General features: G+C 34.7%; 1 protein-coding gene across 1 annotated transcript; it reads left to right on the top strand.

Annotated features, from left to right (window-relative positions):
* Positions 1 to 3,387: 3,387 nt before the first annotated feature.
* On the top strand, positions 3,388 to 12,267 carry LOC145205503 (p53-induced death domain-containing protein 1-like). The gene is made up of 17 exons (XM_080078246.1): positions 3,388 to 4,194; positions 4,455 to 4,604; positions 4,956 to 5,221; positions 5,513 to 5,628; positions 5,703 to 5,814; positions 5,896 to 5,991; positions 6,516 to 6,662; positions 6,964 to 7,103; positions 7,293 to 7,383; positions 7,804 to 7,956; positions 8,170 to 8,288; positions 8,389 to 8,474; positions 8,704 to 8,873; positions 9,345 to 9,408; positions 9,585 to 9,693; positions 11,277 to 11,375; positions 11,932 to 12,267. Exons 1-17 carry the CDS (start codon positions 3,477 to 3,479, stop codon positions 12,071 to 12,073), a joined length of 2,778 nt encoding a protein of 925 aa, XP_079934372.1. The 5' UTR covers positions 3,388 to 3,476; the 3' UTR covers positions 12,074 to 12,267.
* The last annotated feature ends 757 nt before the right edge of the window (positions 12,268 to 13,024 follow it).

Genomic DNA, 13,024 nt, shown 5'->3' with positions numbered 1-13,024 from the left:
GTTTATTTATTTCACTAAGTTATGCAATAAAATCAACAAAAAATGCAAAAAATATAATGGACTTTTTAGGACTCGGTAGAAGTAAAAAAATGTTGACATAAGGTCGCCTAAAAGCAGGCTGCTAGGGCTCGATAACAAAAACAAAAGGTGTGACAATACATTACCGAAATATTTAGCACCTATACGGCCTCAGAGTGTTGAGTTGAGTTTATCTCGCCGGGCAATTGGTAGCAGCACAATTGCGCTGAAATATTCACGGGAAATAGCTGCGCAACGTTTAGACGTTAAATTGCGCGACAAAGCTGAGGGTGCAATTGGTGGAGAGATGGTAGACGCGCTGCAGCTACACCGTTTCTACAATGTCAATGTTTACAAGTTGCCTTACATATACAATTCGAAACAAGATAAACCGAAAATGTTCAATACCTCCAATAGCTAACAACGAATGATTACAAGGTAATAAAGCCATTGGAACTTAAGTTAATTAGCTTGGAAGTGCACAGAATCGGTACCGTACTACCGTACGCCTTTAAAATTCTAACCAAATAAATAAACATTTTTCTTAACTAAGTTCGCTATCACAGCAGATCCAAAACAGATAAAAACTGTATATGTTCCAGCGACCAAAACCAGTATTAGTTGTGAAAGTAAAGATACAATGAGTCAGAAATTAAAAATTAATGTATTTGTGAGGAGCTTAGCAAGTTCTGCGAATTCAACTTCAAAAGATTGCGTTTGGTCTGAATTCCTGGAAAAGGGCGCAAGATAACAAACGTTGAAAGTCAAACGACGGCAAAAAGTTTTACCACCCCTGCACGTAAAAAGGATTAGTCCATTCGATAAAAAAACTGAAAGGCAAAAAACTTTGTCCAAATAAAAAAAATAGCATTCACTTTTACTGGATTTGTTTTTTGTTTGGTTTCGTTTTCGTATGCTATATAAGGAGTTCCGTGGGCATACAGAAATGATGACAAATTACGTCACCTACGAAACCTCGTGTTGGTCACGGGATCAAACATTGCAATCGATACTTACGACAAGTGGGCGGATTGAAAAAACATCACGCCCACATTTACAATCGAGTACCGTGTGTAGACATTCCGCGTTCGCGACGTGCTCGCGTTAAACAATAGAAAGTTATATGTTGTTGATTAAGGGCACAAAACGTTACGTTGGTAAGCATTGCAACATGATATGTTCATCACATACAATCTTCTTGGTCGCTGAACGTCTTTATTTTTAGTTTACCCTAAACAAACAATCAACAAACGACGACAAAAGTGAAGCGAACGCTATACTGACGTCAATGTATACCAGACAGCCTTGAGCACAACCGTTGATAATTTCAAGTAATTCCTCGTTTTCAGGAATACCCGTCAGTCAACGGTGCTGGGATACGACCTGCACTAGCAAGTTGAAAACGCAAAGATGAAAACAAACAAATGGAATTTGCCACTCCCCCAAAGCAACCAATCAGAAACAAGGAACTACCCACGCGCCCCAACCCAAATATTTACTGGTTGTTACTATGTAACTGTATTTAAAGAACTGCTATTTGTAGAAAATTGTGCTGCAAACATTGCCACCCACTGAGTAAATGACAGTTGCAAATATCTACATGAACTCAAAAGCCTTCTTACACCAACATTGTTTACACAGTTTATTTTCACCTGAAAGTTTAAAATTGCACATTGTTGTTATGCTATGCCCATAGTTGTTGGCAATCCTATGCTCATTGTTGTTCGCAATGCTATGTTCATTGTTGTTAAAGGCAAAACACTGATAAATTAACATCATTATGTCTGAATAGCTTTTTAGTACGTTTTATGGTGATTTGGTACTGACTAAAGTTTAAAGGTATAATGCAGGGGTGGCCAGACCGGCTTCATGCTCGAGCCTCATATCAAAAAACTTAGTTTTAAAAGAGTCGCCACACAAAAAAATCAAAAACCAATTATATACTCATGATGAAGTGTAGGCTATCAAATAATGATTATTGTTGTGCGGTGATACTGTGAGTGTAAATATACTTGACTACAATGCACAAGCCGGCATGCTTTTGTACAATAATGTTTTTTTTTCAATTTTGGGAATGTACCTTGTTATTACAAACAGTCACAGTCTATTGTTAATCCATGATAGAATGCATTGCTTTATAATCAGGTTAAACAACTGGACAAAGAGCCACAATCAAAGGCTCAAAGAGCAACATGCGCCTCGGGAGTCACAGTTTGGCCACCCCTGGTATATTGACATGTTTTTACACTTGGCAAACACAGTCTATTATTTCCAGAAAGCATACAATCAAGTTGATTTGAATTTAAGGAGATGATTTAAGGTCAATATTAAATGTTAATGATTGATGTTTGATTTATCCAACAAGTGGGTTATTGTGAGAAAATACAAACAAACATTTGACAAAGTACATTTATTTTTACATACATACATATACTATAATGTTCACTACTTTTTAAATACATTTTCATTACTAACACTATAACAGGGTCATGTATCTTTGAAAACACGTAAGTGTACAAATGGTTATATTGTACAAATATTTTAAAATAAATATTGTATTTTACAATCATCACACACATTTATTTTGTTTGCCTGCCAAATAGAAATAAAGATATTGTTACACAACCCTAAATAGAAATATTTACTATATCTCAAATTTCAAAATCACAAAATTAAGATAAAGCCACACACAGTAATAAAAATTAAATGTGTGTTGTATTTAATTGGATTGTAGTATGGGTAATAGTACATAAACTAAAAATCTCAGCACATGTTACCATACCTTTCTTTACACGTTAAAGTTGGTTCTAAGTTGTTTCTTATAACCTTCTTTGGTAGAGTTGAGTTGCAGCATAATTTGTACATAAAGCAGTTATTTGGGCAGTTTTAACGGCAAACCATATGCAAAAAATAAAGTACATGTAATCGTTTTGCAAATGGCAGTAAGTCAGTCTAACTGTTTTTGTAATTCGTTTACATAATAAACAGCTTAGTACACAATCCGTTTCAAAATCCTGCCTTTCAATTTTAAAAGATCCCTGTGGTTGCGGACACCGTGATTTTCCCGCCGCGTTTTTATCAATTTTTTTTAAACTAGGGATCAACCAACAATTTTGCTATTTTGACAATTCAGATATTAAAACGCACAAAAATAAACATTTGCTTCATTGAAAAGTTTAAAATTTTTAGAATTACAGGTTTGATTTAGCATTAGGCAGTAATCTGCCCATATCATTCATTTTTAATTCATGAAAGTGTAGTAGCGGTGATTTCCCTTGAACTACAATGGCGGGAAAAATGTAAACAAATACGAAAGAACATGGAAATAGAAATTCGCTAAACATCAGTTAAAAAGAAGGGCAAAAATTGTTTTTTCATATTTCTGTTTTAATTGCAGCGCATTTTTAAAACATAATTACTGTTAGGTGCCAATGCCATGTTTTTAATCGTTCGGAAATATGACAACGGAATCAAAAAGACTAAAACAAATTCTACAAAATGCCCAAACAAGCAATCATCTTAACCTTAATATTGATGAAGAGGCATCAGTATGTAGAAAATTGTTTCTGGATTTTGTCAAGTTTGTACAAAAGTCTGCTGACTTAGTGTTCCCTTCCATTTTCCTTCTTGAAATACCAACTGATCAATATTCTGTTAAAGAAGAAGATTTTTTGTGCCATTTATTTCATTTATCATCTTTAAAAGTTTGCATTCTGAAAGGTGGAAGAAGAAAAAGTGGTGTGCCAAGTCGAGGCGGTTTAGTCAGCTTACCTGATAATTTTGGAAGATTGAAAAGCATTACTTCACTGGACCTTAGCTTCAACAAATTCTCATCAGTTCCATGCTGCATTGGGGAACTAACAAATTTGGTTGATTTGAAGATTGACTTTAATAGTTTAGAGACAGTTGAATTTCCATTTAAAAATTTAACTGCATTGAAAAGCATAAGTGCAACGAACAACAAAGTTCAGTATGTTTCCGAAAAAATACATTTACTGCCAGAGCTACAATGTTTAAATTTGGCTTCAAATAAGCTGACCCAGTTGCCATCCACGCTTTGTTACTGTGAAAAGCTGACTCATTTAAATGTTTCCAAAAACTGTCTGAAATGTTTACCAAATACTTTGTTCAAGTCAAAATCCCTTGTGCATTTAAGCGCTGCTCATAATGACATAGGTAGGTTTAAATTTTTAGTTATGGACATAATGCTAATATATATTACTGGTTGACTGCGAGCCCAACTTAATTTTTTGTGTGATTAATCATAGTATGCAACTAAATGCAATATTTCTTTACTAATGATAGGTTACAGACAGTGAGCAATAAACAGATTTGTGATTAATCAAAATAATCTGTGGTTACTTTCTTTACAGTGTAATGGGCTACCTCTATTTACAAAGCTTTTGAAACAAAAAACTACTTTTAAATGTATTTAGATCAGTTGGACTTTGATCACGATGATGATATAGCTCTTCAGTGTCTCGACCTGCAGTACAATTTCATTCAACTTTCAGAAGATAGTAAACTTCCGTCTTGTATTCTGCTGCAAGGAAATGTCCCTCGGCCAAACGGCAGCACCAGTCCAGGTTCTTGCCAATAACATTTAAATTGTTAGAAATTTGTTATGTTATGCTGACCATGTGTTAGAGGGTGTATAAGTATTTCAGGTGTGTTCCTCATTTGACACTTTTTTCTCTTCAATGTGTATTTAAAAACAAACAAAGATCAGGGCTTCTTAATTTATTTACTATGCCACCAATTTATTTTAATCTTTTTAAAATTCAGATCCTTTTTTTTCTTAAACATAATGTGTTGAACATTAGATATCATTTTTACAAAACGTAAAGAAGTTAACTTTTCAACAAAATGTCCACCTTATCAATAAAACCTTAACCAATAAAATTACGTCACAAATTTTAGTTTCATTTTGTTATCAGGTTCTCAAATTGAAGATGACTATGATGTTCCAAAGCATTTCCTCGATTTTGACACAGTTTCAGTTAAAGTCCAACACCACTGTGGTGGTCGATACACTTTGCCATCAGGAGTACAAATCACTTTTCCAAAGGGCTGTTTGACTGCAGACACAGAATTGTTTTGCAAACTAATAACCGACGATGCATCTGGTTTTGACTTGGATGTAACTGATCAACTACTTAGCAGCATACTGGATATGAGACCAAATGGCCTCGAATTCAAAAAAGTAAGTATTGTGCAAAAAAAGTAACAGCTGTAAAGTTAAATTTGAATAATCGGGTGGGAGTTGCAGTTTGTTTGTGAGATAAAGCTTTGTTTAACGTGAAATCTTATACAGCTTTCATAGTAAGAAATATTATATTTTCGAGAAATTTAGTTAAACTTGAAAGTATGTTCTCACAACTGCGTAACTTTTTTTAACTTCTACATTGGTATGGTAATAGTTTGAAAAGCTTCACGTCCCACCAGTTGGGAAGAGCCGCCTTAGGGTATATTTTCATGAGTGTTTTTCATTTAGCCTGTTCGTATAGAATTACCATTTTCATACTCTGGTTTTGATCATCAAAAACGACATATCACCATGAGAGCAATGTCACACTGTCTGGATGGATCATCAACATGCGAAGATTTAAAGTACGAAACAAAATGTTTTATTCCTGTCCAATCTGTTGTTTATGTAGTTTCACTAACTGTTTTCTATATCCCAGTTCAGAACTTATAACCCAAGGAGGTATCTCAAAAGTTGTTGGTTACACTTCTCATTTTTCTTTATTTGGTGCAATATCAAAGTTAATTGAAGATTCTATTGAGGTGAAAAAGGTAAGCAACGTAATAAAATGGGCACATTTCCAGCAGAACTTCCAGTTTTGTTTTACATCATAGAAAATATTTATTTTCAAGGAAAGGTCATGTTCTTTGATATCTTCAGCAAACCCTCAACACAAAATCAAATTTGAGGAAAATTCTGTGCAATGTGATACAACTGTTACTATGCAGGTAAATGCAATTTATGGTGAAATCAGACAAAATGTGCATATGCCTTATATTATATGTATATAAGGATGCTTTTTGTCTGTTTCTTTATGGGGCATGTCCCATCAGTACAGACAAATGATTAATTACTGTACCGTTCAAATATATAGGGTCAGCTACTTGCAATGGCCATTAGTGGCTCCAGCTGATCCATTTTTGTTTACGTCGTTGTCATTAAATGTACATAACTGCTTACTTACTATACGCGCATGAACGAAATAAATGAATTACAAACATTATATTGTAAGTGGTAATAATGAATTAATAATGAAATTGTCCCATGATATAAGTCAAGTTATACAAGTTCCAATAAATGAATTTGGCAACTATCTGGACAATTTTTAAAACAAATAGATAGGTTTTAGATGTATAATCTCTATTCTATAAGATGGATTGCACCAAAGCAAATTCCTCTGTTATTAGACAATATGTCAAAATGCTTTGTCTTATTGGTATGTTTTATTGAAGTGTTGTGTGTTTTTTATCAGGTTCTCTCTGTGGATCAGAACATTGTTCACGAAGTTACAGAAACAACTGACTCATTTGCAAGTGACATTCTGCTTGTGGATGTCCTTCCTGAAACAACAGTGTTTGACAAACCTGTCACAGTTCATCTTGGACTTCCGTACCAGCTGGTAAAAACAAAACTAAACTACTAAAAATAGAAATTTTCCAGAAACATGCCTATTTCTAAACTATATTAACTATAGGTTGTGTTTAAAATTTGGTATTTAAACACATATCACTTACATAAAATAGCATTTGAAGGCATAAACTAAATATATTTCTATGTTTAGAGTTTTATTTTCATAATCATTTAATTTAACGGTTTATTAAGTTCAAAAATGGCACTGATTCAATAAAAATTGTTTTATTTTTCAAAAACAGTGCCACATTCGCAATGAATCTTTGTCCAAACATTGCTATGTATTCCAGATTGGAAAAAGTTTTGATCGCTCTAAACTTCGACTCATGAAATGTTCAGATGGCTCCGAAACATGGAATGACATCACTTCAACTGTTGATTTGATTTTCTCCACTCTTGATGTATCGTTTAAGATTGACACATTCTGCATGTAAGATGCCATTTTGTTATGGCCTGTGACTCTATATACACGAAAAACATTGCCTAAATTTTTGCCATATAATTTTATTGACACATGTGGGGAGAAATAATTTTCTAAGTTAGTTTTTGGTTTGTTTTTAAGGGTAATTTTTGTACTGCTGTTGTTTACAGCTTCTTAAACAGTAGTACTTGTGTTTAGGTTCTCTGTGATTTGGAGCAATGTCAATGGAGTGATGAGAAAAATTTTCCAGCGACAAGTCAGCTACCAAGTACAGTTCATTGCAATGCAAGTAAGTGGCAACAGGGTTTCAGTGTCTAGTAAACTTACCAATTGACAAATAGTGTTATCTTGTTTTGGGGATAAACCTGTGTTACTTGAACTTTTTTACCTAATGTACACCTTTGAAATAACCAAAACTTTATGGGTTTACAATTGATAAATTTGGAAACTACAAAATTTTAGCATCATTTCATACAATAGATTTCCGATAGCTTATGGTGCATCTAGGTTCCAGAACACACCCATGTGAACATTTTGTAAACCAGCAAGTTTTACAAATTAATAATGAGCTAAACATTAAGCTATAAGTTCGACGAATCTATTAACTACATGGCTTAGACACGAACGATTTTTCGGAGACAAAATCATCAACGAAATGCTTCACTCTCGATTAATTAATTTGGGTTAAAAAACAGATATTTTTTGTTAGAGAGCAAATCTCCCAACTGTGGTGATGGCCCAATGTGTGCAATCAAAGTTGGCTAAACAGAGAATGGAGCAGTTGAAAAAGGAAGGTTATACAGGAGAGGATTCATACAGTGTTGTGCATGAACTAATGGAGGGAACTAAGTTCAAAGTTAAGGTAAGTTTTTGTCATCTTTATAATTTTCTGACTAGGATAGGGGTTCTAACCCATGGATACATGTTCCCCCAAAAAACAGCTGAGAACCACTGCCCATTAAAATCCCTATATATTTAGTTGTGGAGATTATGCAACTTTAAAGGCTAAACTTTTAAGTCAGTGGTTCTTAACTGGAATACCATACATGTTAATATTTACATATTAACTTTATAGGTTTTTGGGGAAGTACAAGTGAAATATTACAATGACAATGACCGTCAACATATGGAAGAAAAAGTTTTGAAGCAACAATTTTTCAGCCAAAAATCTCCTGACCAAAGTGGATTTTGCAGGTTTTTGCAGTTCCATTGTGCTGAAAATAATAATTATTGTCACTAAAGTTAAACAATATTTGAAACACAACAAAGGTTAATAATTGCAGTTTTGATTTAGATTTTGTATCGAGCCAACATCAAACAACAAACCAACATCTACTGGTTATGTCTCTTTTCACAGAATTGTTGAACATGAATGCCAAGGTGACTTTAATTTCATACTAGCTAGAAACTTATTTTTTTACCCCTTTCCTAACTGTCAAGACAAACTTGTGCTAGTGCTCTTTACGCCATCTACCGGTAGTTCATAAACTTGTCTAAACTAGTAGTTCAACCTTGCAAAAGCTTAGAGTATATCGTATAACTTTGACATTACTTGAGGGTTAAGAACCAAACGGTCGTAGAAAGTTGTGTTGTATTTCAACTTTCACAGCCTCAGTGAGAATATCACCGCGACGAAGTCCACGTGGTCCCCCTCAGCGAGTCAAGCGGACGCATGACGCTTCTGGTGACCATGGCAACAGATTGTCACGTGATAATGACGTCACTGTGCCGATCCCTGAGGAGCTGGAGCACTTGGATGATGTTCTGGTCACGCTGAAGGTAAAAAAATGGTGGAAAAATTAAAAGCGTAAAAACTTTGGTGTAAGTAGACAGTATTAAAGTGTTGTTCGGCATGTTTGAATATTTGTTTTCTTTTTGTGGAAATCTCCGTCCTACACATTTAAACCAACATGTAAAGTGTCGGTTATCAAGAGAATCTTGAGAAAATTTGCTGTGATCCAGTGCTGTCTTATAGCTTACTCGGTATAGCAAAAAAATAATAAATTATCTATATCTGTTTATCGTGCACTGAACTAATCGCATTCAGTGTTATTTACCCTGATGAAGACGACCTGTATAGGACGTCGAAACGTCGGAACAAAAATACATTCGCCAGAAGAGCTCTATAAACTTGATACTATGCCTGGCAGCAACAGCTTATTTATCTAATATTTGTTGGGTTACACAAGAATTGGCTGAATTAGGTTTTTTGGACAACTGAAAACAGCAGTTTTCGTATTTTCTTTTCAGCAACTGGATACTTCTCTGAACTTACCGGACGAACGGGAGTATATTTATAACTACGATGATCTAGGTTTGTAAAAAATACAACAATTTTTTTTACTTTGGTTTTACCAAATTTGCGTGTGACAAAATAAACTTAAAAAAGATACTGATGACGCTGTACATGTCATAAAGTCGAAATGTACATGTGTCTGTCAAAAATCGTAAGTAAGTATGACTTAATGTTTTCATCAACTTAAATCTAAGGCTCAGGAATGTTCAACGAAATCAACTTGAGGTTTATTGCGTCCAAAATGGGAGCTGATTGGCCAATAATCGGAACCGCTTTGGGATTCCGAAAAGATGCAATGGAAAGGTGCAAAAAAATTTTTGTTTTTTGTTTATCGACGAAAATTTGTACATTTGCTGTATTTAACGCAGTGTGTACCGTATATACTCGCCGATAGGTCGCACCACCGTATAGGTCGCACTATTAGTTTTGTGTTTAAAAAGTGTAATTTAGAGTTGACTCGCACATAAGTCTCACTGAAAATCTAGGGATTTAAAAGGCCCTTAGCCTAGCTTTTTTGCATAAATAACCGGTGCAATTGGTTGTTTTTTACCATTGAACTGCATTGCATTGAAACCGAAAAACTATGTTTTCTCAACAAAGCGGGAAAATCCAACGCACGCTGATGTGCGTGTGCGCTCATGAAACTGCCTCGCATTGGTATGTGTGTGCACGAGCGCATGCACCCGTATTCGATAGCACATTTCCACTACAATTCGCGTCTATAACGCGCACCCTTAATTTTTCATTGAAAATTAGTATGAAATTTTAAGCGTTATACTCGAATAAATACGTTATATCCGCCCAATACGCCGACCGGAAAATACGGTACTTACAATAGCCGAAAACTTTCAATTTTGTTCCGACTTGGTGGCGATTTGCACTTATGTCGAGCGGATAGGTCGCACCTATATTTTATTTTTTTTAAATATAAGTAAAAAAGTTGCGACCTATATGCGAGTATATACGGTATATGTTTTTCTTGCTATTATGCCATCCAAACTTTTCTTTTGGACGTTTTTACACGATAAAAATCGTACTTAGTGTTTGCAAGCAGGCTCTGAATAACTATTAAGGTAGGGTTATTGTTAATCTTAACAATGTATTATAAGTCGCAGTTTCAAACCTAAATGTTGCGCTAATCAGGATACCTAAATGAAAAGCGGAAAACAAAGTTGTCAACTTTTCACCAAACTTTTGCATTTTGTGACTGTGCACCCGCCTTGTACACGTCATTTGGCACTAAACATCCAATAAAACTTGTTTATTTAATCGAATAGCAGATGGCTTCTGCTGCAGTCTGCAAAACAAGGCGCAAAGTTTTAATTGTGACGTGTCTAGCTACTCCTTGCACCTGCCATTGTGAAGTCACAATAAACCAATAGTGACGTCTCTTTGTGCGCTGTAGACACTAAAAGCCGATTAGGAGTTGTTCTTGTATATTTAATTGCTCTTAATCTAGGAAATGTTTGACTTAAAATCCTTTTGACAAACTTTTTTGCTGTCAATTTTTCGCGTCTCTTTAAGCAAAACACAACGGTTGTAAGATTTAGGCCATTACCAGCTGTTTTTTTTTGCAGTAGCAATTAAACTGTCATTACGCAAATAGAAAATACCGAACAAGCGTTCCGTCCACCAGGTTGTATATTTATCAATTTTTTTACAATTGGTGTAATGCTTAACAAAATACTAGTTGAAACGTCAGCAAAAATACAATTTCTTAAATAAACAACTAGTATTTTGAAGTCTGCTGCTAAAACCTTTCAAACTGGGCCAGATATTACCGGAAAACAAACTTAGATATAGAATCACGTTACTTTTAAAAAAACTGCACCAATTGTGCTGTTCTTAATAATAACAATAGTATTCCAATCTTTGTTTATTTGCAGGATCAAGCTTGATAACCCAGGTCAAACGGATGAGCAAATTTTCTCAATGTTAAGAAAGTGGGCTATTCTTCACAGACATGAAAAGGAGTGTGTCGAAACGTAGGACATTTATTTTCGTTGTATTTTATTCCTAAACCATGAAAAATACAAACACATCAAGTTTTCCAAGGCACTGTAGCCTACACTACATTCTCGTTCATTGAATTAAGTTTTTTTTTTCTGTTTAATAATTTTGGTTCTTTTTTCCCACGACATCATTCCATGGTCGGCTTAATTGGAAAATTAGAGCGTCGGTTTGTTGGTTCATAACAGAGAGATTTCGGCGTGGATTAATCTTACTGTGGCAATACAACTCCGATTTTATGCCTTGTTTATTTTGTTTTTTACTCATATTTTTTATCCGAGGCAAAAAAAATATTGTTTCATGAAACGTAGTGACATATGCAATGTTTTTTTAATGTGTTATTGCCTCTATTGAAAACATGAACAATGCGAAACTAATGATGCCGAATTGCGTATTTTATTTTATCAAATGCTTCAAACATAAAGTTTTAAAAGTAAAATATAGGGTTAAATCAGATAGTTTGTAGCAAAACACACAATACAGATACCCTTTTGTGCTCCACTATTGTTTATAACCTGAATATTTTTTTAGTTTTATCGAGGCATTGAAAACTGCGGAAAGACTCGACATAGCGGACATAGTGAAACGCATATACACAGATGGGTTGGAAAATTTCCGTAAGAAGCAGAGACGAGAACTGTCTGACCTTCCCGGTTCGTCCTCTGAGTCCTGACCCCATTTTTAGCGGATGTTTTTTGTTGTTTTTGACATATCTATTTCAATTCTGCCTTTTTATCTCACGACCCGCTGCCTTTTATTGATTTTTTAAACTGTACGTGTGAACTAAATTGATAGTATTTTATGTGTGTAGTGTTTATATTTTGTTTTTTGATTGTGTGCGATGAAATAAAATACTAAAAAGAATGATAGGCTATTCGCACTTTTCTGCAAACGTTAATGGAATTTAAAACACGTTTTAAAAAAGCTACAAATTGTAAAAATAAAAATAATTGTTTTGTAAAATATGAAACAAGAATTTGTATTCGCAATTATTTTTTATTCGACGAGTAAAAACCGTAAAAAATAAATATATCACCAAAATAGGATAAACAACGTTAGTGGAGCAGAAAATTATGAAAGTTCAATTCAGTTTATAGAGGCCACATGCGCATTAGTGACAAATACAGAACGTCTTACTGCAAACGATTTACTGTTGAACGTTTCAACACTTGACAAATAGGCCGTTTATTAGTTAATCAAGTCCCAGTGCATAAGATTAACCCCATTTGATAGCGATGAATAGAAACCCGGCGGTAAAATTCGTTCAATCAACGTTCCTGCGGCCAGACAAAATCCCCGCCTTTTTTCTTTTCCTGCACAGCATTGTGGGTATACGTCACAGCCAAGCGCGCCATTTACAAGATCTGGCGGTAAAAGAAAAAAATCGCGGCAAAAACAAAACCCAACGAAGATGCACGATGTCATTTCGTTCTTCGTTAGAGGATAGTTCTTAGTTGTACTGGTGCTGAAGCTATATGCCGAATTGCTTTTGCTTTTTTGTTTCTAATTCCAAAGGTACTTTGTGTTTTGCCTTATGTTTATGTACAGACCGTAGGATATAGCAAGTTTTTGATGTACGGTGCAAGCTCCTTGCTAAAAGCAGCGTTTATAGTTGTTTAGTTTG

The sequence above is a fragment of the Phallusia mammillata genome, chromosome 8, assembly GCF_965637545.1.
Source record: "Phallusia mammillata chromosome 8, kaPhaMamm4.hap1.1, whole genome shotgun sequence".
Lineage (NCBI taxonomy): Eukaryota > Metazoa > Chordata > Ascidiacea > Phlebobranchia > Ascidiidae > Phallusia > Phallusia mammillata.
The sequence above is the reverse complement of the archived record's forward strand: the minus strand, read 5'-3'. Positions and strand labels throughout refer to the sequence as shown.